We start from the raw sequence: 24,106 nt of genomic DNA, 5'->3' as shown, positions 1-24,106 counted from the left end.
AATTATTTCCAGAAAATTCAACACAGTCAGGTGAAGAACAGCAAACTTAGAGCTCTCTTTTAATGCTCACTCTGGGGTATCAGCTAATTGAGAACTGTCTCCAGTATTTAAATTGCTATTTGCTTCCCCATTATTTAAACAGCTATTTTTCTTCTTCATTCTTGTTTTCTTTCTTTTTTTTTTTTTGCCTAAACATATAGAGTTAAATCTGTGTTAAACATGAATGCAATTTTACTGAATTTCTGATGTGCAGTACATATCTTGTTTTCTAAATGGAGGTAGCTAAATAAACCAATGTAGCTGAAAAGAAAACTACCTCATAAGCTCAGTTAAAAAAAAAAAAAGAAAAAGAAAAAAATATATAGTGGTGAACAACACATAATGAGAGTGAACCATAATGTAAACTATGGACTTAAAGCTCCTAGAAACTACCATTTTACTTCCTGTTTCTGCGAATCTGACTATTTGTAGATATCTCATATAAGTGAAATCATATAGTATTTGTCTTCTTGTGACAGGCTTATTTCACTTAGTATAAGCTCAGTTTTTGAAAGAATAAGCTAACCTTAAAGCAAAGGTAGACTAGATTGTTTTAAATCAGCCCTCCTGCTAAGAACAACTGGGAAAACTAAATACAACATTAAAAACATCTATTTGAAAGCACTGAAGAGCTACTAAGGCAACAAGGATTTAGAGAGCCAAAATCATGGATTGAAAGGAAATCCAAGGAGGTAAGACTGACCTTTGGTGACATTTCCTGCCTTGAGATATTTGCTAATTTGAAAGCTACTCCTCAAAGTCTGAGAAGCTGAGCAGAGCTTTCAGCCATCTCACACGACTAGGAGGAGGGCTGTGGAAAACACTTCAGGATTTGGTTGTAACCTCAAAGGGCTATACCCTAGGAGGTAGGAGAACTCAAAAATATACTGGCCCTCCAAGGACTGAAGCCTAGCTTTGAATCAGTTCAATCCCTGATTGGATTAAGGTGATGTGCCCTTAGCCTAACTGCTTGCCAAAAGCAGAGAAAAATATTTTAAGGCTCTGGATGATGTAATAACTATAATTTTTCACACACATTGTCCAAGACTAAATAAAAAATAACCTAACATACAAAAAAGACAAAATTCCCCAACCCAAGAGGGAAGAAAAGGTCAAAGGCACATATCACAATAGATCCAGATAACAGAATATCAGATAGGAATTTTAAAATAGCTATGATTAATATATTAAAAAAAGTAAATGACAAGATAGAGAATCCTGGCAGAGAACTGGAAAATATAAAACAGCCAAATGAAAATTTTGGAACTGAAAAAAAACAATAAATGAAATTAAAGCTTAAGGAATGGTTTGACAGCAGATTAGACACAATGTAAGAGAGAATTACTGAAATAGAAGATAGGTCAGAAGAAAATATTTAGAGCTGACTATGGAGAGACAAAAACATGATAAATGCAGCACAGAATATGAAAGATATGAGATATGGTGAAAAGAACTAACACAGGAGCACTGGGAGTCGCAAATGAGAGAGAAAGGGAGAGAAACAATAGCTGAAGAGTTAATGGTTAATGTTCCAAAACTGATCAAAGTCATCAAGCTATAAATTCAAGAAGCACTATGAACCCTCAAAGGAGTTTATACTGATAGGAGTGTAAATTGGAAACCACCATGGGCAACTGTTTGGCAGCATTTATGAAAGCTGAACCTAAGTATATTCTATGACACAACATAACCATCTGGAAGCAATGCACACCTATTAAGAATGTTCATAGTCGAATTATTCTTAATAGCCCCAACCTGGGAAGAACCCAAATGTTCTTCAACAACAAATTGGATAAATAGATTGCCGTAACAGTCATCCAAAAGAGTATCACAGAGCAATGAAAAAGAATGAACTATTGCAACATGCAATAAAAAACATGAATGAATCACACAAACATAAACCTGAACAAAACAAGCTAGAATCAAAAGAATAAGACTGTGTGATTCCTTAAATAATGGTGAAAAACAAGGCAAGACTATATATAGGCTTAGAAATCAAAATAGTGGTTACTGCTGGGGAGACGGGTGAAGGTAGTGATTGAAAAGGAGTATGAAGCAGGGAAAAATTTCTTAAAACAGAAAACAAAAAGGAAGATCAATAACTTAGACTACATTAAAATTAAGAACTGCTGTTCACCAAAACATAGAAAGTGGGGAAAAAAAAGCCACAAATCAGAAGATAATATTTACAACTCAAAATAACCTACAAAAGATTAGTATCCAAAACATATAAAAAACTTTTACAAATCAATAAGAAAAAGAGAAACCTAGTAGGAAAATATGCAAAAAACTTCAATTGGTACTTCACAGGAAAAAAACAAAACACAATGGCCAAACATGAAACAAATGTTTAATTGTTTCAACAAAATGAAAAGGCAACCTATTGAATGGGAGAAAATATTTGTAAATCATATATTTGAGGAGGGGTTAATATCCAAAATATATTTAAAAAACTCATACAACTCAATAGCAAAAACCCAAATGACCCAATTAAAAAAGGGGCAGAGACGTGAATAGACATTTTTCCAAAGAAGACACACAGATGGCCAACAGATACATGAAAAGATCTTGAACATCACTAATTATCAGGGAAATGCAAATCAAAATCACAATGAGATTTCATCTCACACTGTTAGAATGGCTATCATCAGAAAGACAAGATAACAAGTAGAGGCAAGGATGTGGACAAAAGGGAACCCTTGTGCACTGTTGGTAGGAATGTAAATTGGTGCAGCCACTATGGAAAACATAGTGTTTTTCTCAAAAACTATGGAGGTTCCTCAAAAAGCTTAAAATAGAGTGACCATATGATCCAGCAATGCCATTTCTGGGTATATATCCAAAGAAAACAAAAACTCTAACTCCAGAAGATATATGCACACTCATGTTCACTGCAGCATTATTTACAATAGCCAAAATATAGAAACAACCTATGGATAAAGAAAAGGGGGTGTGTGTGTGTGTGTATAAATATACACCCTCCCCAAAATGGAATAGTATTAAGCCATAAAAAAGAACAAAACCTTGCCATTTGTGACAACATGGATGGACCTTGAGGGCATTATGCTAAGTGAAATAAGTCAAGACAGAGAAAGATAAATACTGTATGATCTCATTTACATGTAGAATGTAAAACAAAACCAAAAACCAAGCTCATAGATAGACAGAACAGATTGGTAGTTGCCAGAGGCTGGGGTGGAGGGTGGTGAAATGGGTAAAGGGAGTCAAAAGGTACAAACTTCCAGTTATAAGATAAGTAAGTCATAAGGATGTATGTAACGTACAGTATGGTGACTATAGTTAAAATACTACATTGCATATTTGGAAGTTGCTAAGGGAATAGATCTTAAAAGTCCTCATCACAAGAAAAAAAAAAATTTGTAACTATGTATGATGATGGATGATAACTAGATTTACTGTAGTGACCATTTCACAATACACAGAAATAATGAATCATTATGTTGTACACCTGAAACGAATATAACATTATATGTCAATTATACCTCAACAAAGTAAATTTTTTTCAAAAGTTTAATTGTATTAGTATTTTGGGAAATACCAAACAGAACCTCCAGACCATGCCACGTGAGGGGAAAAATGTCGACCAACAGGAACTCTTATACGCTGCTGGGAGGATTATAAATTTGTAAAACCACTGTGGAAAAATTCCTGGTATTAGCTAGTCAATTGAAGATGCACATAACCTATGCGATTCGACTCCTAGGTAGGACCTTAGAACAGTATTTCTTGATAGGGGCAGCAGTGTCCTCGGCATTTCAGGAGATTAGGCATCTCTAGCCACTGACCATCAAAGTCAGTAGCAGTCGCCCTCACCCCTCTATCACTGCGACAACAGAAACATCCCTATACACTTCTAAATTGGAGCAGGGGGAGACACACGGTTCTGACTGAGGCCCACTGCCTAGGGAGGGGTGTTCACCCTGCACACACTCGTGACATTCTGAACTCACTAATTCTTTGTTGAGGGGAATTGTCCTGCACATTGCTGGATGTGTAACAGCATCCTTGGCCTCTACCCACTAAATGCCAGGAATAGAAAACTAACACAAACACTTTTGGATAACCAAAAATGTCTCCAGACATTGCCAAATGTCCCCTGGGCGGTAAAATTATCCCCAGTTGAGAATCACTGTCCTAGAGAAACCTTCACATAGGTACATCAAAAGATACGTACAAGAATGTGCATAGCAGTACTGCCTGCAACAGCAAACAACTGGAAAAATCAGAACTTCCATCAACACTAGAATGGGAAAATAACGATGTATATTCATATGACACAACACTATACGGCAGTAAAACTGACCTACAGCTTCATGCAACAAGATAGATGAATCTTAGGGACATATTTAGATAATCAAAGCAAGTCAAAGAAAGATATATATGATTTCTTTTTATATAAAATTTAAAAACAAGCAACATAAAACAGTACCTTGTTTAGAGTTACAAAAAAGCATGTTAAAATTATAGAAAAAGAGTAATGGAATGGTACACACAAGATTCAGGATGGTGGTTACCTTTGTGGGGTAGGAAATGGTATATAAACACAGAGGATCACGCATGAATTTTAAATGTCTCATTTCCTAAACTGGGTTCTAGGTATACTTGGATATTTGTTGTATTTTTTAATATACCCTACATAATATATACATAGATATTATACTTATTCAATATTTAATAAAAACAAAAATAAAAAATAAAAATCCAGCACTGTAGGCAGAATGCTAAGATGGCTCCTCTGATTCACAGCCCCTGGTATCCACTTTGGATAATCTCCTCCCTTTGAGTGTGGGCGGAATCTGTAACTTGCTTCTAATGGAACAGGCAAAGGTGATGGATTTTGAGAATATAATTTAGGTTCCTAATGAACTGACTTTGTATTAATCAAAAAGGAGGCTATTTTGGGTGGATCTCTCCTAACCAGGTGACCCCATGAAAAGAGGGTCTTGAAGGTAGAGATTCTCCTGCCGGCCCTGACGCTTCCACAAGGTGTACAGCTATAAGGAAATGAATTCTGCCAACAACTACCTGAGCTGAGAAGAGGACCCTGAGCATTCCTGAGCCTCAGACAAGACTGGTCCTGGCTGACACCTTGATTGCAACTTTGTGACAACATGAGCAGAGAACTCAGCTAAGCCACGCCTGGACCTCTGACTCATGGAAACTGAAATAATAAACGGATGTTGTTTTAAGCCAATAAATTTGTGGTAGCTTGTTACACAGCACAGAAAACTAATACAAACACTTTCTATAATTTTTATTCCCTAGAAGCAAGTTAACTCTTTCATTAATCACTGGGCTGGGAAATCAAACACCCAATGTTGCCACAGGGTGCCCATAAGCAGAGAACTTCTTTTTGAACTTCTCCTGTTTAGTTTGGTCGAAGCACGTAAAAAGCACAATCCTATAGCTGTATAATCTCAGGTTAGATCCTTCAGGTGTCAGGCAGTAAAAGGGCAGTCCATACTTAGACAGAAAGCTACTGTTAAATCTACACTTGTCAATGAGCGGACTAAAAAAAGAAATCTTTAAAAAGCCCTGACAGTACAGTAGAATCAGAAATGTGGGAAGTTCCAAACGACTGTAAGGATCATACTGCCTTCCCCTCTGTACTATTCTCAAGTGGAGAATCGCTTCCTGATTTTTTTTATCCTCAAAGCATTGCCTGACATATAGCAAGCACTTACAGTCTGTTGAATAAAAGAACTCCACTTCGAAAAAAGATGATTTGAGGCCCAATAACCTGCCTTAGGTCGCAATGTGTTAATGGCAGAGTGGAGACTAAGACAGGGGCCTTCTGTCTGTCTATCAAGTACTTTCTTCTTATGTCAGAATTCAGTCTTTGATTACTGCCAAGACCCATTAAATACACATACCACACAAATCATTAAAAGACTGTTAAATACCCAATAGGATTTTTCATAATATCAATTCTATCTGCCTCACTGTTTTGTGAGCCTGTGTGTTTCACAGTTCTCACCATGTACTGTACTGAATGATTAACAATTTTCTGCTCCACATAAACTAGAAAACGAAATAATTCTATTGATTGGAACCAATAATTGCAACTTCTGATTTTCTGACGCATTTATTAGCCTGATTTAGGCAACAACGTTTTCCCAGAATAATCAAGAGGAAATAACCACAGTAGTCAATGCTACCCTTTAAAATGGAGAGGAGCCAATTCCTATATTTCTGTTTTAAAACAGCAAACAACCCTAGCCAAAAAAACATCATAATTCAAAAGATATGTACTCACATTAGTCTGAATACTGTCTCTTCTGTGACATCTACTTATTCTTTGTTCTATTTTGAAGCATTTCTTTTGGGTTGGCCCACCATTAAAAATATTTTAGATTATGTGATAAATGTATGTAAAAAGGTCCCAAAAGTTTTACGGCCCTATCTAAATACACACAATTTTAAAAGTTGTGTGACAATGCTTAAAAAATGTTTAATGTTGATTATATGAAGTCTTTAGTCATAAGGGGAAAAAGTCCTTGCATTAACACAGAAAATGCTCATTTTAAGGAACAGGTACTTAGGAATATAATTAATTTCAAGGAAACATAAGAAATGTTAAAGGTCTGCCCTCTCTGCAACCCCTTTACTTTCTTCACAGAAAAAAACGGAAATAGTAGCTGGCTGGCTGTTAATTTGGAATAGGATGATATCACAGAGGAGTAAAAAGTGGGACACTGGCATCCTTGATAATTTCTTTTTTATCTACAAAGCAAGAAACTCTAGTTCCTTAGTGAGTAGCTGCCAGGTATGATGCGGTGGGAGCTTTATGTTTGATGGTGGTATTGGTGGTGGTATTGGGGTCTTACTAACAGGAGTCTAGAAAGGGGGGACCCTATCTCCACTTATCCTTTCTGCGTGGATTCAGTAGTCCTCTTCATACATGGTACCTGACGCGGTACTTGATAAAAACAGAATGATAAACTTTCATCAACCTATCAATGTTAAAAAGTGGGGAAGGGTGAAAGATTTACTTCTCTGTCCTATTTACTACTTTCATATTGCCAAATATTTATATCAGCAAAACTTTCAGGGTAGTTAAAACAGGAAAACTCAAGAAGAGAGGGGAGACCATTCTCATACAAGTCATCATCACCAAGGGAGAGTTCAGAGGACTTACTGTTAAGGAAGCAATCCCTTTGTGGTAGAATTTTAAAGACTCAGCAATGCAAGAAAGTGCTGAACTATAATTCTCCTCTTGCAACCCAGTGAGACACTGTTCTGCATGTGAGAACTCCTTCAAACTATTCAGCCAGAAGTAGAAATGTTCCGAGGCAACTTGAGTCAGCAAACTCTGATAAAGCTCTCTGGCCATGTCATGATTACCCTAAAAAAAAGGGGGTACATGATGAGGTTCTTACACTTGAATTAGTTGACATAGCAGCTAAAAGACAAACCGAAACCTTGGCTAAGTTTTAACAATCATTCCTCACATTACATAATACGTTGAGACTTCAGAGAAAATACGCTGAACTGCTTTTATGTAACACAATGCCTGAAATTCTTCACTGAAACAGTTCCAAAGAGAAAATAAACGAAATTAACTATAACCCAAGTTGAGAATTTTAGTTCAAAATATAGAAAGTATAAATACTTACTGTATGTCATTCTGTATGAGCTATTTATCGGGGTGGGAGGGAGCTCCAGTAAGTTCCATGAAGAGATTAACAGCAGGAATACTGCACCTGCCTCTGGAAATGACTGGGGAGGAATTGTTACGTGTGTGTGTTGCGGGGGCGGGGGGGGGGGGGGGGGGGGGGAAGCAACGTGATGCGATTTAATGCCTGGGGGCCAGGGATGCTCAGTGTCCTGCAGGGCTTGGACGCTTGGACAACTGGGTATCATAAAGAATTGTCCTGTCAATAGTGCTCTTCCTTCCATTTGAGAAACACTGTACAATGAAAACATGTGCTTCAGTCACTTAGAATAATGAGTCAAACTTTCCTCTCCGGACTTGCCCTCAAAGGATTTCCATACTATCCAAGTTCTGTATTTCTTCTCAAACAAAATAAATAAAAACTGTTAGGTTTTCCATGTGGCTGAGAAGGGAGCATTTCCCGTTTCACTGCGGTTTTGAGGGTATAGCGCAAAATGAAAGTGGTATTAACAACCTAGAGCCAGAAAGAGCCCATAGTTTTGGAATTCCTGGGGAACTCCCCATAACAACATATATACAATTCTTATATAGGAAAAATTAAAAATTAGGTCCTTTCCTTCATCATCTTTCAATTCCATAACTAAAAAGTACTTCCATCTTTATTTTCAGTTTTGATGAGGAGTAACAATCACACAAGCTAAGGTTTGTAACCTGCCATTTTCACCAAACCAGTTCACACACAAGGATAATACATACCATTCTGGATGCCTGTCTGGCAATTCGATATACAGTCCACCCATTGGAGACACTTTCAAGCTGCTGCTTAATTACTGCCTTTATTTCAGCAGACAGTGCTTTCTGACTGGCTACAAAAATCACAGTGGCCAAACTCACCTAAGATTGAGCAAGAAGTAAGAAAATCAAGAAAATCATTAATTCTATCCAATGTCATTGATAACTTTACCCAAAAGAGAGAAAAACTCATGAGAGCCCATCAAAAAAGAACGACGTTTTTCTTTTCACATTTATTAATTTTTTACTTTGAAGTCATTAATTTATTCCATTGCTCAGAGCAATGTTTATAATAGCAAATAATTGGAAACAATGCCTATAAATATAAATAAATTATGATATAATCACACAATGAAACACTATACAGCAGTGAAATGGATAAAGTGGAGGTACACTTATCAATATAGATGATTCACAAAACAGGTAAAAAGAGGCAGAATGCAAAAGATTACATGTAGTATGATAACATTTATATAATATTAAAAATATGCAAAATAATGTTGCATATTACTTAGGTAGTAAATGTATAACAACATGCATGGGAATAATAAACACCAAATTCAGGACAGTGGTTATCTCTGGGAGAAGGAAGAAGACACTCCCAGGGAGGTACACGGGGATGTACAATTCAACAGTACTGGTGACATTTTTTTCTTAAGATAGGTGATGGATGCAAGAATTTTCATATTATTCCTGACAGTTTTTGAATATTATATTTCATAATTGAAAATTGCCTTAAAGTAGTCCTAACAAACAAAGGATAAGGAACATTAGCCAAGAATGTGGATTCAAGAAAAAATAAACTTGGCTAACTGCTTCTTAGTATTCCAAAGCTGATACATACAAAGATCCATACATATTGTGATAACTGAATGATGTCATTCCCATTACCACTGTCACCTCGTCATCAGAGTAACTTTTCCTGATAGCAAATGAGATGGGGGCAATCTTTTACATAATGCCCCCCGGAGGATTACATGTAAACCGCTCTTGAGTAGGTAATTTCATTACACTTTTTCCTAAGCCCTAAATCTGGATGAGCACAAACAACATAGAGTGGCCAATTTAAGGCTTACATCTAATTTATGTCTATTTAGAGGGTAGCCTATTCTCAGCCCTGGAGAATTTTCAACTAAACATTATTCTATAACTTCCTTGCCTTCTATTTCTTTCTAAAGCATGCTCATCTCCCAACGCTAGGACTATACTGAAACTTAAAGGGATCCTAAACAGCTAAAGAGGTCCTGGATTGGAAAAAGAGGAATGTGGACTAATTTGTGGTCACTGTTATCATTAGGTCTTTCACTTATATTTTTGGAAGTACAAAACAGAGTTTAGTTCATTATTTATTTGCTTTGTATAAGAAAGAAAAAAAATTCATTTTCATTTTGTTCCTTGTAATAAAACAAAAACATCAGACTGAAGACTTTGGCTACACTAAGCTGACTAGACAGAACTTAGGAAGAAAGCAGTTTCAGATTTGAACTAAATAGGGCTTTCTAAATCAAAAGTGGAACTAGTAAAAAAGATTATGGTTTCAATTCTGTTTTGACTTCAACATGCTCTTGGTCTTAGATAATTATTTTAACTTGTTTGTTTTGCTTTTTAAGTGAAGTCAAACAGTAATGTTGACTTTTTAAAGTAATTCCAACTAAACTGGATTCTATTCATCCACAGCAGGTTCAAAAAGCAGCTCTTTACCAGAAGCTCTTGTTGCTTGTCTGTGGCCGATCGTCCAATCACCTTGTAGAGCTCCATGAGGTCACCGAGCATTCCATCGCCCAGCACCGGCAGCTGCATGGCAATGGCAGCCAGGCAATGGCACATCAGGATCCGGGCAGCATCCTGAGCACTGTGCAACTGAGTCAACAAGGTCTCAACCACTGATTGGCTAAGGTGGGGCCTGCCCTTGGCCAACTTCACCATACAATTCAGAGCAATCTGCACATTGAATAGAAAATGGATCGGTTACACTTTAAAGGTATTAAATGAAGCTTCAAAGAACAGAACTTTGTATAAGTTATTAAGAAAGCTTTTTTGTAGGTATAACATTTTTCTTTATAAGAAACATAAGACATATTGAATCCCATATTAGGATCTGCAAAATGTACAATGTTTAAAACTAAAATAACACATCAGGACTGTACATTAACCACTCATTTCAATCTAAGACTATTAAAAAAAGAGTTGAGATGAAAATCACAAGGTATAACACTGAGGAGGCAAAATATATGCCAATTGAATGTCACCATTACTACACTTTCATTACTTTTCAAGAACTGCTTCTAAAGTGTGGTTTGTAAACTTACCTGTGCCAGCATGTCCTAGGATGCTAATAAAAATAGATTCCTGGCCCTACCCATCCCAAACTTAATAGATTAACTTTTTTTTCGGTGTTTGCATTACTGAGAGTTTGCAGTTTAAAAAAAGTGCCCCAGGTTACTCTTAAGCACACTGATGTGGGGAAGAGTCTTCTAATTTCCTCTCTTATTTCTCAACTGAAATCTACAAACCAACTGCCTTTAGAGCTTCTATTCAGGCTAGGTAACGGCATCAGTAATATCCTACCTACCAAAAGTAGAAACCCAGCAGTCCTCTCACTTTTACATAGCCAACTGGTTGCTAAATCTAGTCATTTCCTCTTTTGTCAAGTCTCTAATATCCACCTCTTTAGCTTCTTTCCATTCTCTCTACCACAACATAATCTCTCCCTAATTCTAACCTCTTGAAAAGATGGGCCCATTAACCCACCCTTCATATTACAACCATGTGGCTTTCAGATGTTAGGAAGACATAATGATGACTTTAGAGTCTGACAGACCCAGAGTTGAAGGAGCTTGCCTTGTATTAGCTAGGTCTTTGAACAAGTTATTTTATCTCCCTGAGTCTTAATTTCCTCATGAGTATACAAGGAGAACAAATTTCACTAGACAGGGTTATTGTAAAGATTGAAAGAAATGTATATACAAGCCTTCAACAAGTCTGACACATAACAGACACACTTAAATAATAATAATACAACAAAGGTTAGAGTATGTCCATTACTTCAAAATTTTAATGTCTCCTCACTACCTATGGAATCAAGCCAAAGCTGCTTAGCGTAGTATTTGATATTCTCCATGATCAAGCTGCAAACTACTTTTCCAATCTCATATCATGTCCTCCAGCCACAGGGGCTACTCACCATTCTTCCAACATAACACGTACATTTCTGCTTTCACGTCTTTTAACAGTGGTCCCTTGGGTTCAAATGATCTTTCCTCAATATGGTCATGTGTTGCTTAAGTACACAAATATGTTCTGAGAAACGCATCGTTAGGCAATTTTGTCATTGTGAACATCACAGAGCATACTTACACAAACCAAGATGGTGTAGCCTACTACACACCTAGCCTATACAGTTGTATATACTATTGTATATGAGGTCCGTCAGTTACTGAAATGTCACTATGCAGCACATTACTGTACTGAAATTCTAATCCATCTTTCAAGGCTCAACTCTTATGACATCTATGTTCAAGTCTTCCCTAATATCCTTAGTTGAAATTAATCGCTCTCAACTCTGTCTTCTCACTAGAATTGCACTTTTGTTTGTACTACCAGAGAACTTACTGGATTCTGCTTGGGATTATTATCCCTTACATAAATGTCAGTATTCTCTAGATGGGGAGTTGCTCTTATACAGGGACCTTTCTTGACCATCTATGTATGTCCCACTGTCCTGAGTCCAGTGCTTTGACACTGACAACTGGTGGGAAAAGGATTTGGTTTACTCTCTTTTTTTTAAACTTTTAAATAAATGTATTGTGGTTCCAAAGGGATTCTGGGGATGAATCACTTGCCAAACACATGTTGTCCACTTCCTTCCCCACTTCTTGATAATCAGCTTTATTTTTGGGGAGGAAGATTGGCTCTGAGCTAACATCTGTTGCCAATCTTCCTCTTTTTGCTTGAGGAAGATAGTCACTGAGCTAAGATCCATGCCAATCTTCCTCTATTCTGTATGTGGGACACGACCACAGTGTGGCTTGATGAGGTGCATAGGTCTGTGTCCAGGATCCAAACCAGTGAACCCCGGGCCGCTGAAGCAGAGCACACAAACTTAACCACTACACCACTGGGCTGGCCCCTTGATTATCAGCTTTTATTTAATGGTACTGATGCGGGGTCGGTGAGCCGAGGAGTCGAAAGAAAGATTTCTTAGACTCTTAAGATCTGGCAGTAGTGCTCTTTTATTTAGAGAATAGTGTAGCATGGGGACAGGGCCCATGGGCAGGCAAAGCAGCTGCTGCTGCCCCCACTGGCATGGGGACAGGACCCATGGGCAGGCAGAGCTGGTGCGTGGGGACAGGACCCACGGGCAGGCAGAGCTCCTGCTGCTGCCCCCGCTGGCATGGGGACAGGACCCATGGGCAGGCAGAGCTGGTGTGTGGGGACAAGACCCACGGGCAGTCAGAGCTCCTGCTGCTGCCCCAAGTTGAGGGTTAGAGCCAAATTTAAGGCATAGGTATGTGAGTTATCTCTTTACAAGACAAAGAATATGTAAAAAAGTTAAAGGGGTATCAGTGCCCATAGGGTCCGGCCATTTGGCGGTCCCACAACTTTTAGATAAGAATCAAACAGGATTGAGTAAATGGCAGAAGTCACTGCTTGAATTTTATCCTCAGCTAAAGACAAAGGAGTATTTGTGGGGGGGGGGGGTCAGTTACATGAGGTTGCCAGACAGTAACCAACTTAAGTTCTTGCCTCTGGCATTGATTAATAGCTTCTAGAGATAAGACCATCCCCCCTTCTTCCTGGCACAGAGAGGGAGGCATCTTCACAGATAGAGGTTTCCCTTAGAAATGTAAATGTTTCCCAACAAAGGGGCAAACAAATTCCACTCCTTGGAGCCTGAATCTCATCTGTAGTTTTAAAACTAACCAGCCTAAAAATCCTCATCATAAACCATTTTAAAATTAACCAGCCTAAAAATCCTCATCAGTACTAATATCTTTATTGCTCATCACTATGACCACATCATACCTTCTCTTAACATGCTAAAATAAGTCTTGACTTCCTTCAAACCAAACCTTAGACAAGCTATAGTTCTCATATTCTCCAATGTCTACTTAACTTTTACTTCTATTAACCCTATTTTTCCTATTAATTTTATACCATCACAAATTATATTTCATGTTTCACTCCAGTAAGAGTAGCTTCACTTTATATTTTAAAAATCTTAAATATCTCTAAGATGATTTCTATAATTAAATGAAAGTGAAAAATTTTACAATAATTCTTCACTTGGTTTAAAAACTAGGGTTTCTATACTCAGGAAATTAATATACACTTATACATTTATGAATTTAGCTACAATTATTTCATCAGTTTTTTGTGATCTTATCAGTGTTACCTCAGATTACAAACTTCCCAAAGTGAAGGAGCTCTGCCTATTTAACTTTTCTTTATATTGTCTACAACCATTATATGTGTTTATTACAACTTAAAATAGGCCAAAGCTCAGATTTTTACTTTGTCTTTTGGAATAACATTGGTCAAAATGCTAGTTTTGAAAGTGAAGATAGAGGCAAATGTTTGTTTAAGCCAAGAGTTGACAAGCTAATGCCCTTGGGTCAAATCCTGCCTGCTTTTTGTAAGTAAAATTTTATAGGAACTCGGCTACCCATCACACTTCCTTTTTTTCACACATTGCCCATGGCTGTTTTTGTCCTTCAATGGTAGAACTGAGTAGCTGTGACAAAGAGTGTATGGCCTGCAAAACTTAATATATGTACTATCTGACCCTTTACAGAAAGATTGCCAATTCCTAGTTTAGGCAATGAAAAGAGACATTATATTAAAATAACTGATGTTTTCACCTTTAAAGTGGCTTGAGCACCCAGACTATCATCTTGACTACAAAGTACCAGGAGGGATTCCAGGCCAAAGACCGCATCTTGTTCCAGTGCCAAAAGGTCTAGAGGAAAAACACTAAGTTTTACAGTGGTCAAGCACAGATGATTAAATGCACACATACGCATTTAGGAAAAAAAACGTTAAGAGGTCTAACATAGGAAACACTTCAATGTGTAATGCTAACCTTCCTGAAAAAGTACACGTGGCATTACTTATGAAATTTAAAGGCTATCTTCAGACTTTGATATTTTCACTACTTTATTAGAGATTATAAAAATATATACATTACATTAAACGATAGAGTTCTGCATAGCAAAGGAAACCATCAACAAAATGAAAAGGCAACTTACAAATAGGAGAAGATATTTGCAAATCATATATCTGATAAGGGGTTAATATCCAAAATATATAAAGAATTCATACAACTCAATAGCAAAAAAAAATAATTCCATTAAAAACTGGGCAGAGGATCTAAGTAGATATTTTTCCAAAGAAGATATACAGATGGACAAAATGTACATGAAAAGATGCTGAACATCACTAAAGCATCAGGGAAATGCAAATCAAAACCACAATGAGATATCTGTTAGATATGGCTATTATCAAAAAGATAAGAAATAACAAGTGTTGGCCAGCATGTGAAGAGGGAACCCTCATGCACTGTTGGTGGGAATGTAAATTGCTATAGCCACTACGGAAAACAGTATGGAGGTTCCTCAAAAAATTAAAAATAGAACTCCCATATAATCCAGCAATTCCACTTCTATTTATCCAAAGCAAATGAAAACACTATTTTGAAAAGATATATGCACCCCCCATGTTCATTGCAGCATTATTTACAATAGCCAAGATATGGAAACAACCTAAGTGTCCATCAATGAATGAATGGTAAAGAAAACATGATACACATATATGCATGCATACAGACACACAGACACAGACACAGACACAGACACACACACACACACAATGGAATATTATTCCGCCATTAAAAGAAGGAAATCCTGCCATTTGCAACAACATGGATGGAGCCTGAGGGCGTTATGCTAAGTGAAATAAGTCAGACAGGAAGACAAACACGTATAATCTCACTTACATGTGGAATCTAAAATAAATAAACAAATGAATAAAAAACCCAAGCTCATAGATACAGAGAACAGATTGGTGGTTGCCAGAGGTGGGAGGGTGGGGGTTGGGAGAAAAGGGTGAGGGGGGTTGAAAGGTGCAAACTCCCAGTTATAAAATAAATAAATCCTGGGGATGTAATGTACAGCATGGTGACTACAGTTAATAATACTGTATTGCATATTTGAAAATTGTTAAGAGAGTAGATCTTAAAAGTTCTCAACACAAGAAAAAATTTTTATAACTATATACAGTAATGGATGTTAGCTAGACTTACTGTGGTGATCATTTTGCAATATATAGAAATATAATATCATTATGTTGTACACCAGAAACTAATATTAAAAAAATATATTTTACATCTATATTTATTAAGTCAAGAGCTAAAGCCACAAAGGTACAAATAAAGCATCACTGAAACAGTGTCACCAGCTTAGCTAAGGAAAATACTAGGAATGGCAAACCACGTGGTATGTGTTAATCTTCCTAACTAGACATAAATTATGCAAGTCCATTTTAACCTAGGATGTAACTTTCTATTGAAAGCTGAACCACTATTAGGAAGTAATGAAGACCCCATATAATCTTATTAATGTTTTAAGTAGGACCATAAAGAACGACCTCCCTAGGTGTATATAATAGTGGTACTACAGCATCTTTTCATGCGTTATTTTCTATGCATGTCCTTAATCACGCAAATCAGTTTAATGCTATAGATACCTAGAGATAAATTTCATGAAAATTTAATTCACATTACTCTGTTAATTCACTTGCCCTTGGGGGAAATTATTCGTTATATAAGCCCTTTGATAATATAAGACGCTTTTTCCTAAATTTTCCAGGTTTTTGTACAGGTGAACAAATTGTCTTATATCACAGTATAGAGTCATAAGCAATCCCTATCCACAGCACCATACATGCAAAGGTAAGCAGTGGAAGGAAATGAGAAATGCTCCATAAAACCTTTCAGTTCCACAATCCCAATTCCAAGGTCCTCATATATTTTCTTTTCTTTTTCAACAGATTAAGTAGTCTTGAGAAAATTTGCTCTAAGAACACTTCAGAAGGATGTAACTAACACAGAAAAGCACACAGGCTAAAAATAATAAGGGATTAAAAAACCAAACAAACACATAATTCTGCCCAAGCTCCAATCCAAAAGTTTATCCATAATGTCAGTCCTGGTCAAACCTACCTTTTTCTTGACAAGAGACGGTGATGTTAGTTAGGACTCTCACTCCATGAGCTGCAATGCCCCTGTTACTATGGTAACAGCATTCTTGGGCTAATCTGACTAAATCAGAGGATCTGGGGGAAGAACCTACATTTCCTAAACAAGTAGAGAAAAGTAGTATAGATTTAATTCATTTATATGGTTCAAAAGCAGTTCAGCTTATAGGTTCATTTTTCTCATTTTCAAGAGAAAATTCCTAACAACAAACTTTAACAAAATTTTCTACCTCTAGCTCATTATCAATATACATCACCATTTCTCTTTCTCCTGTCAAGGTACTTAGAAAAGGTATGTGCTAACAGTTTTGTAATGATTAAGATCTAAAATCAATATAGGACTTTCCCACAAAACTATTAATAAAAACTGACTAAGGAACACAGCAAAAGCCAAAACAACTATAGATTGTATCTTGGGAATTCAAACGGATTCTCATTAAAATGGATGTCGCCACAGGCTTCTTGTCAAATAACATCTTACCTTCAAGAGAGGAAAGAAAAGAGAAATAAAAATTTTGTTTGCTTTTCCTACCTCAATTGCTGGCATATAGTTATATCTCAAAAGGTTTACATAAGAATTCACAATTTCAGAGCTGGTAAGGATTTTGGGCTCATCTGATTCAACACCCTATTTTTACAGAAGAAACTGAAGCCCAAAGATTTTAAGCATCTTGCCATCAAGGTCATAAAAGTTGTTACTTATGCACTAACCCTCATGCTTTATACCTTAAGTTCTATGCTATAGATTGCAGCAACTTTTTAAATTCACACTTGAAACTCTGCAACATAAGGTTTATGCTGTGAATGTTTTTATTTATCATAGAGAAGATCTCAGTTATAAGTGAGTAGGTTTCAAAAAAATAAGGAGATTAAAGCTTATTCAACTTCTTAGCAGTCTCTCATTCCTGTCTTCCTTTCCCTTGCTTATTTTTCCATGATTCCTACCATCTTCAACCTTGTCTCTCATACCAAGGGTGATCATATTTTTTGAGGTTGAAAGAGACACTATTACTAGTTACAACCGGCATAAACCAAGACTATCCCAGGCACTGTGGCACATATGGTCACCTTATTGATTTCCAGTTTAACATAAAAGTACTAGCTTAGGTAAAGCCTCAATGTTTCTAAAATAGGCAAAGCATTAGAAAGACGAAAATACATGTTCATTTTTTTCAAAACTGCAGAAATCATTATTTCCTCTGTTATTTTTCTTGCCCATGTGATATGGACAATGCAGATTCACCTGTAAACTTACAAACATGTTTTGCAACTTGCTCTGTCCTATCAAGACTCATCACAGAAAACTTAGAAAAAACAGAAGAATCCAAAGAAAAAAACAAAAATCATCCCAAATCCCACAACCCAGCACGACCTTACTGTTAACTTTCTGGAATATTTCTTTTAAATCTTTTTCCCCTATGTAGACCAATACAATTTAAAAATTCATAATCAGGATAAGCAGAAATTGACCAATATTCTGTCTTTAAAATACAATATTTTTGAGCATTTTTCTATGTTAATTTTTTTACAGATAAAATCATTTTTAATTTAATTTTTATTTATTTAGAAATTATTTATTAACGTAAATTCACATGGTTCGAAAGGTTCAACAAATAGAAGAAGGCAAAACGTTAGTGAGTGAAAAGTTTTCCTCATCCACCCAGTGTTATCAGTTTCTGATGTATCATTCCAGAGAGTCTGTCAATTTGTAAGAATACGTGTTTCTTTCTTTCTTTTTCCTTTTTACATTGTTTTGCATCTTGCTTTATTTCTCTTTAAACAATACATCATGAAGATTATTCTATGTCATTTTAAAAAATAAACTGCATTGATTTCTATTGGAGTTATGTATCATAATTTCTTTCATGAGTTCTCTATGGATGGACCTTTTTATGCTATGGCATCTGCTATTGATGAATAATATTTTGCTATTGCATACAGTGATGCTATGAATAGCCTTGTATATATGTCACTTCTCAAATGTGTGAATATATTAGTAAGATAAATTCCTGGCAGTGGAATTTCTGGGTTATTTACAATTTGGATGAGTATTTCTAAATCATCTATGCAGAGGTTTAATAATTTACATTTCCACTAGCAATGAGTGAGAATACCTGTCTACCCACACCCTTGTCAACAGAGCATATTATCAAACTTCTGAATCTTTGCAAATCTGATGGACTGGTAAAGTATTTAGGTGTTGTTTTAATTGGCATTTTTCTTAGGCATGTGTGACACTGAACATCTTACACGCTTAAGATCCATTTGCTAGCAATAATTTAGACACACTAAATTTAAGTTTCTTTTACAAACTATCCTGGTTATATCAAAAAACATCTAATCAATGAAAATATACTAAACATTTATTATCTATGGAAATAATCTAACTTTGGAAAATCCCTGACTTTTATTTCTTGTGAACATCACCAAGTCTGGTTACTTAAGCCTTTTGCTTAATTCCATAAACAAACTGCAATTTAACAAAATTCAATAAAAGGACAAATAAAATATCTAGCTTGAGAACTGACTGACGATTATAACCTGACACAATGTAGAAATGTCTTTGGAAGTAAAAAATAAAGAAAAAGAAAGTCACCTTCCATCTTGACTAAACAAGTCAGTTTAGTATAAAAAAGAATCCTGAGTCAGAACCCTTGGGTTCAGGCCTAGGCTCAGGCGCTTCATTAGTACGTGACATTGGACATATTGAAACTTTGTGAGCCTCAGCTTCAATACTTATAAACTCCGTTGCATGTGCCTCAATCGAAAGGCTACTTGTACAGAAGCAATGAGACCTTGTATGGGACGGCTCTTATAAATTATAAGATACAACCAATACTCTGCCTACTGCAGCTCTTTCAAAGTGTGATGTCAGTCAAGAATATTAACTGCAAGCTAAGAAACTGAAACTGGCTGATTTGTGCAGAAGAAGAATTTATTGAAAGCACAATGGGTATACGGTAGATTTTCGATAAAAAAGGCTGCAATGATCTCTCCCATCCCTTGTAGGCATGCCCTTTTGCAATGTAATTTCCAGTTCCTTGCATTAAGAAGTGTTTATTTCTTTACTATCTGGGCTTGGCCATGTGACTTGCTTTGGCCAAGGAGACATTAAAAAATGTGTAAGCAAAGTGCTGAAAAGTGCTTGTGTGTTGGTGGCTTGCCCTCTTTCGGCTGCAGCTAGACTCCTGAGCGCATATGTAAACAAGCCCAAGCTAGCCTGCTGAGAGCCACATGGAGGAGAACCAGGGTGCCTCAGCTGAAAGCCTTTCTACCTCTAGCTGTGAACGAGGCCCCGAGACCATCGAGTGTGGTCAAGGCTCCAAGTGACTGCAGTGTTGTGAGTGAGCCCAGGTGAGACAAGCGGAACTGCCTAGCTGAGGCCATCAAAATTGCTGATATGCAGACTCAGAGCAAATAAGATAGTCATGGTTTTAAGCTACTAAGTTTTGAGGTGATTTATTATGTAGCAAGAGATAACTGATACAGAAGTACCTCAGAATTATTGGAAAGGCTGGAAAACTCAGTGCAGAAAATAGACAGGAAAAATGCAAGGCTAGACACCAACCAAGATCAGAGCCCAAACCATGCATGGAATGAATCCAGTGAAGACATCACTGCCATTGTTACTGATTCCTTGATGTCACAGCTTACAGTGCTGCCAAAGGTATCAGATATAGCAAACATCCACAGCTACAGCGAACCCTGGAAACTGGATGCTGCTGTGGTCATTGCCATATCACCAGAATGGATTCTCCCACATCCCTACTTCTTCTTGTTACAGGTTCCCAATTCAGTCTGCGGTATGAAAATGATAAGCTGAGTCCAAACCACACATGTGCACCCTAGCTGGCAGCGAGGCTTGGCAATAGAATATCAGGTCTTTTCAGCTTCCTATCAGGGCTTAGATGGCAGGAATTCCCTTTACCAAGTAAGTTCATATGCTGTGCCATAAAAAGGACACGTACATTGTAGTTCTTTAATTAATTCAAATCTAACTAACTGACTAGAAAAGGAAGCAACAGAGATTCCATAAAACTTGCATTAAAACAAAACAACAAACAACTTTGGCCTTAAGTCTGTTAAGTAAGCAAGCTCCTGACCAGGCATTAATAAAGGCATTTTGGAGTTAAATCATCTTGAACAGGCAACTAGGAAAGCACTATTGAACCGGCGTAAAGTTTTATTTTAATCATTTTCCAGAGGGATAACATCCCTAAAAGGAAGCGCATGACATTTGCTCTTAAAATTTACCACCACTTGGCCTTTGAAATGTACTTAAATCCAAAGGGCATTTTGAGTCAGAGACATACAAAAGCAAACCAGCTATTTTAAGCATTCTCAAAAATAATGTTTAACCCATATATAACTCAAAAAAGGGAAAATCTATTACAAACAATATCCTTAAGATCAAGGATGCAAGATTTTATTAGTATAGGCATTTGTTAAGAAATCATTTTCAAATAAATCACTAGCATATAACCAAGTATGAGATTGAAACCTTTCCTGATTCTAAAGCTTTATAGAGGAAACAACTTAAAACAGTAACATGAATAAAGGGATTGGCACATTATCTATGTATTATCTCCTTTCTTCTCCTTACCCGAAGCTATGCTGAAGTAATGTTTGACGGCGATGGTCCCTGACAGCGTGGAGAGGACAGACAACATCCCAAGTTTTAAGCTGTCATAAGGAGTCTGGAGGGCACATTCACAGAGTGCCTGAAATGCAGAAGAGAAAGGAACACAGAAATTAAAACATCAATAGACTTTGAAATTGTCTACTCGTTTTAAATTTTCTAGCTTTTAGAAAAATTGTAACTTTTTTCCATGATAAAAAACTTAAGTCAAACTGCTACAGTCAAGAGGAGCCTAAGGAGGTATGTTAGCTAAATATAATGCAACATTCTAGATGGGCTCCTGGAACAGAAAAAGGACACCAGCTAAAAACTAAAGCAACTAGAACAAAGTACGAACTTTGGTTAATAATAATGATGTGTCAATACTGGTTCATTAATTGTAACAAATGTACCATACTAATGTAAAATATCAACAATAGGGAAACTGAGTGTGGGTCTATGAGAAACCTCTGTATTATCTTCTCCATTTTTCTGTAAAGCTACACAAGTTTTAAAAAATAAAGCCTATTAAAAAAAGTCTTGATGAATGACTTATTAAGACCTCTTTGAATTATGTATTATTTAGTCCTCACAAGCAGAACTTCCACCATATTTTGCTTACCTGAGAGACATGAATATTATGTCATATATGTATATTTTTAAAAAATAAGGATAGAGGAAGATGGGCACAGATGTTACCTCACGGCCAATCTTCCTCAATAAAAAGGGGAGGATTGGGGGGCAGATGTTAGCTCAGGGCTAATCTTCCTCAAAAAAAAAAAATAATAATGATAATAGTATGGCATTCTATCTGGTTTATAAGGGAGTGAGCTACCTACCCTCCTCCATTTCAGGTCATTTATTCTACTCCTGACTAAGGTGGTCTGAGGTATTATTAAAAACAAGATACCAGTTTTTCTTTCAGTGCAGTCAACTATAAATATATGCTCACAGTATAGTGACTCTTGCCTCATCCTATATACTTACTTGCAGGACTCCATGACATTACTGCATGTAACATAAATGGTCAAATTAAATATAATATAAATACTCTGTTAAATTAACCTATTCTCATACTCCCACAAAGAGAAAGATTCAGAAAGTAAGCAAAATTTAAAGACTAGGGGAAAAAATTAAAAATAAAATTTCAGAAAGGGTTAAACAATACATTTAATATGACCCAAATAAAAATATCAACAAAGTCTTGAGGGGGGAATTAGATAATCTGCTTCTAAAGATCATACAGAAAAATAAAAATTAGCAAATATCTAGAAAAATTCTGAGAAAGTATAATGAGAGACAAAAGAAGCTCTACCAAATATTAAAATGTATAATAAACCTATAGACGTCAAAGAACTTTTTCCTACTCATGGACAGAGAAAGCAAGGAGAGAACTGGTCCCAGAAATAGATTCAAACACACACAGGATATATGATAATGGCACTTCCAATCAGAGGGATTATTCAATAAATAGTTCAAGGACAACTGGCCAGTCATCTGGGTAAAATTAAACTAGACCGTTGTTTCTTTTTTGTGGCAAACAAACAACAAAACTGAAAAAAGTACTAAGAGTTAAGATGGGAAAAGAAAAAGTAAAATAAGATAACTGACAAAACTGGAAAAAAACTTCATATCATGTAAGATCAACAAAAGCCCAACAATCTTAATTTATGAAAAGTTCTTACTAATAAATAAGCAAACAACTCAATAGAAAAATCAGTAGTTCACAGATAAAATTTATAAAAATGGCTTTTAAATATGTTAAGCCTCACTCATAATTTGAAAATTTTAAATTAAAATAAGAGCTGATTTTCACTAATCAGATTGGCCAAGACTGAAGTTTAATATTTATAGCATGGGGAAATAGGTGCTCTCACACACTGTTGATAGAAAGGTAAAATGTAAAACTCATTGGTGGGTGATTAGCATTAAATATAAAAATTTTAAAGCATGTATCATTGAGCCTCAAAATTCCTCTTTTAGAAGTTTATGTTCACAAAGGTGATTTTTTTTTTTTTTTTACAAACCGGTCAATGAAGCAATGTAAATAGTAACAGTAGAAGTATTGGAAACAACTCTAATGTCCATCAGTGGGGGACTGGGAATATAAAGGGAGGACCACACAGCCAGTGAAAGAATGCAGTAGATCTGTATTCTAATATGAGATGTTCCCCAAGATGCACTGTTAAGTGATAAAAGGTTCAGAACATGCATATAGTATATTTTCATTTGTACAGAAAAAAGACGGGACATACATATGCTTGCATACGGATGAAAAAATTCAGGAAGGGGCATAGGAAACTAGTAACAGTGATCACCTCTGCAGAGGAGATCTGAGGGAACAGATGGAAGACAGCCTTTTATTTCACATATTGTACACTTTTGAACGTGGTGCATTTTCTATCAAGTCTACGTATACTTTTTCAATTGAAAGAAAGACCTAGTTAATAACAAAAACAGCAGCAGCAAAAATTATCATGGAAGAAATGGAAATGGCCTTGAAAGATAGGAAGGGAAGACAGTCTAGGTGATGCAAATAAAAATTGTGGCAATTAGGCCAGAATATGGAGTGTTTATTTGTGGCCTAAGAGGAGATATGTCCAAAAGTGATGAACGCTAGGAGAGAAACGCTGAATAGGAAAGATTAGGCCAGACTATAGAGGGCCTTGAAAGTTAGGCAGAGTAATTTAACTTGAAAAAGGAAGCCACTGGAGAGGAACGTCACCTGAATTGTTAGGGAAGATTATTCTGGCAATAGTAAATGGAAC

The 24,106-nt window shown here is 36.3% G+C and overlaps 1 protein-coding gene across 1 annotated transcript in view; it reads right to left on the bottom strand.

Moving 5' to 3' along the window:
• Positions 1-24,106, bottom strand: part of INTS7 (integrator complex subunit 7) — a 91,577-nt gene that overhangs the window by 24,930 nt on the left and 42,541 nt on the right. The window contains exons 8-13 of the mRNA XM_046683180.1: positions 21,324-21,441; positions 16,686-16,820; positions 14,329-14,426; positions 10,169-10,408; positions 8,432-8,569; positions 7,199-7,405 (exon numbers count right to left, since the gene is read on the bottom strand). Of these exons, the coding sequence (XP_046539136.1) occupies positions 7,199-7,405; positions 8,432-8,569; positions 10,169-10,408; positions 14,329-14,426; positions 16,686-16,820; positions 21,324-21,441 (936 nt within the window). The remainder of the gene's footprint in view (positions 1-7,198; positions 7,406-8,431; positions 8,570-10,168; positions 10,409-14,328; positions 14,427-16,685; positions 16,821-21,323; positions 21,442-24,106) is intronic.

This window comes from Equus quagga, chromosome 13 (genome assembly GCF_021613505.1).
Source record: "Equus quagga isolate Etosha38 chromosome 13, UCLA_HA_Equagga_1.0, whole genome shotgun sequence".
NCBI lineage: Eukaryota > Metazoa > Chordata > Mammalia > Perissodactyla > Equidae > Equus > Equus quagga.
This window is presented reverse-complemented; position numbering and strand designations above follow the sequence as displayed.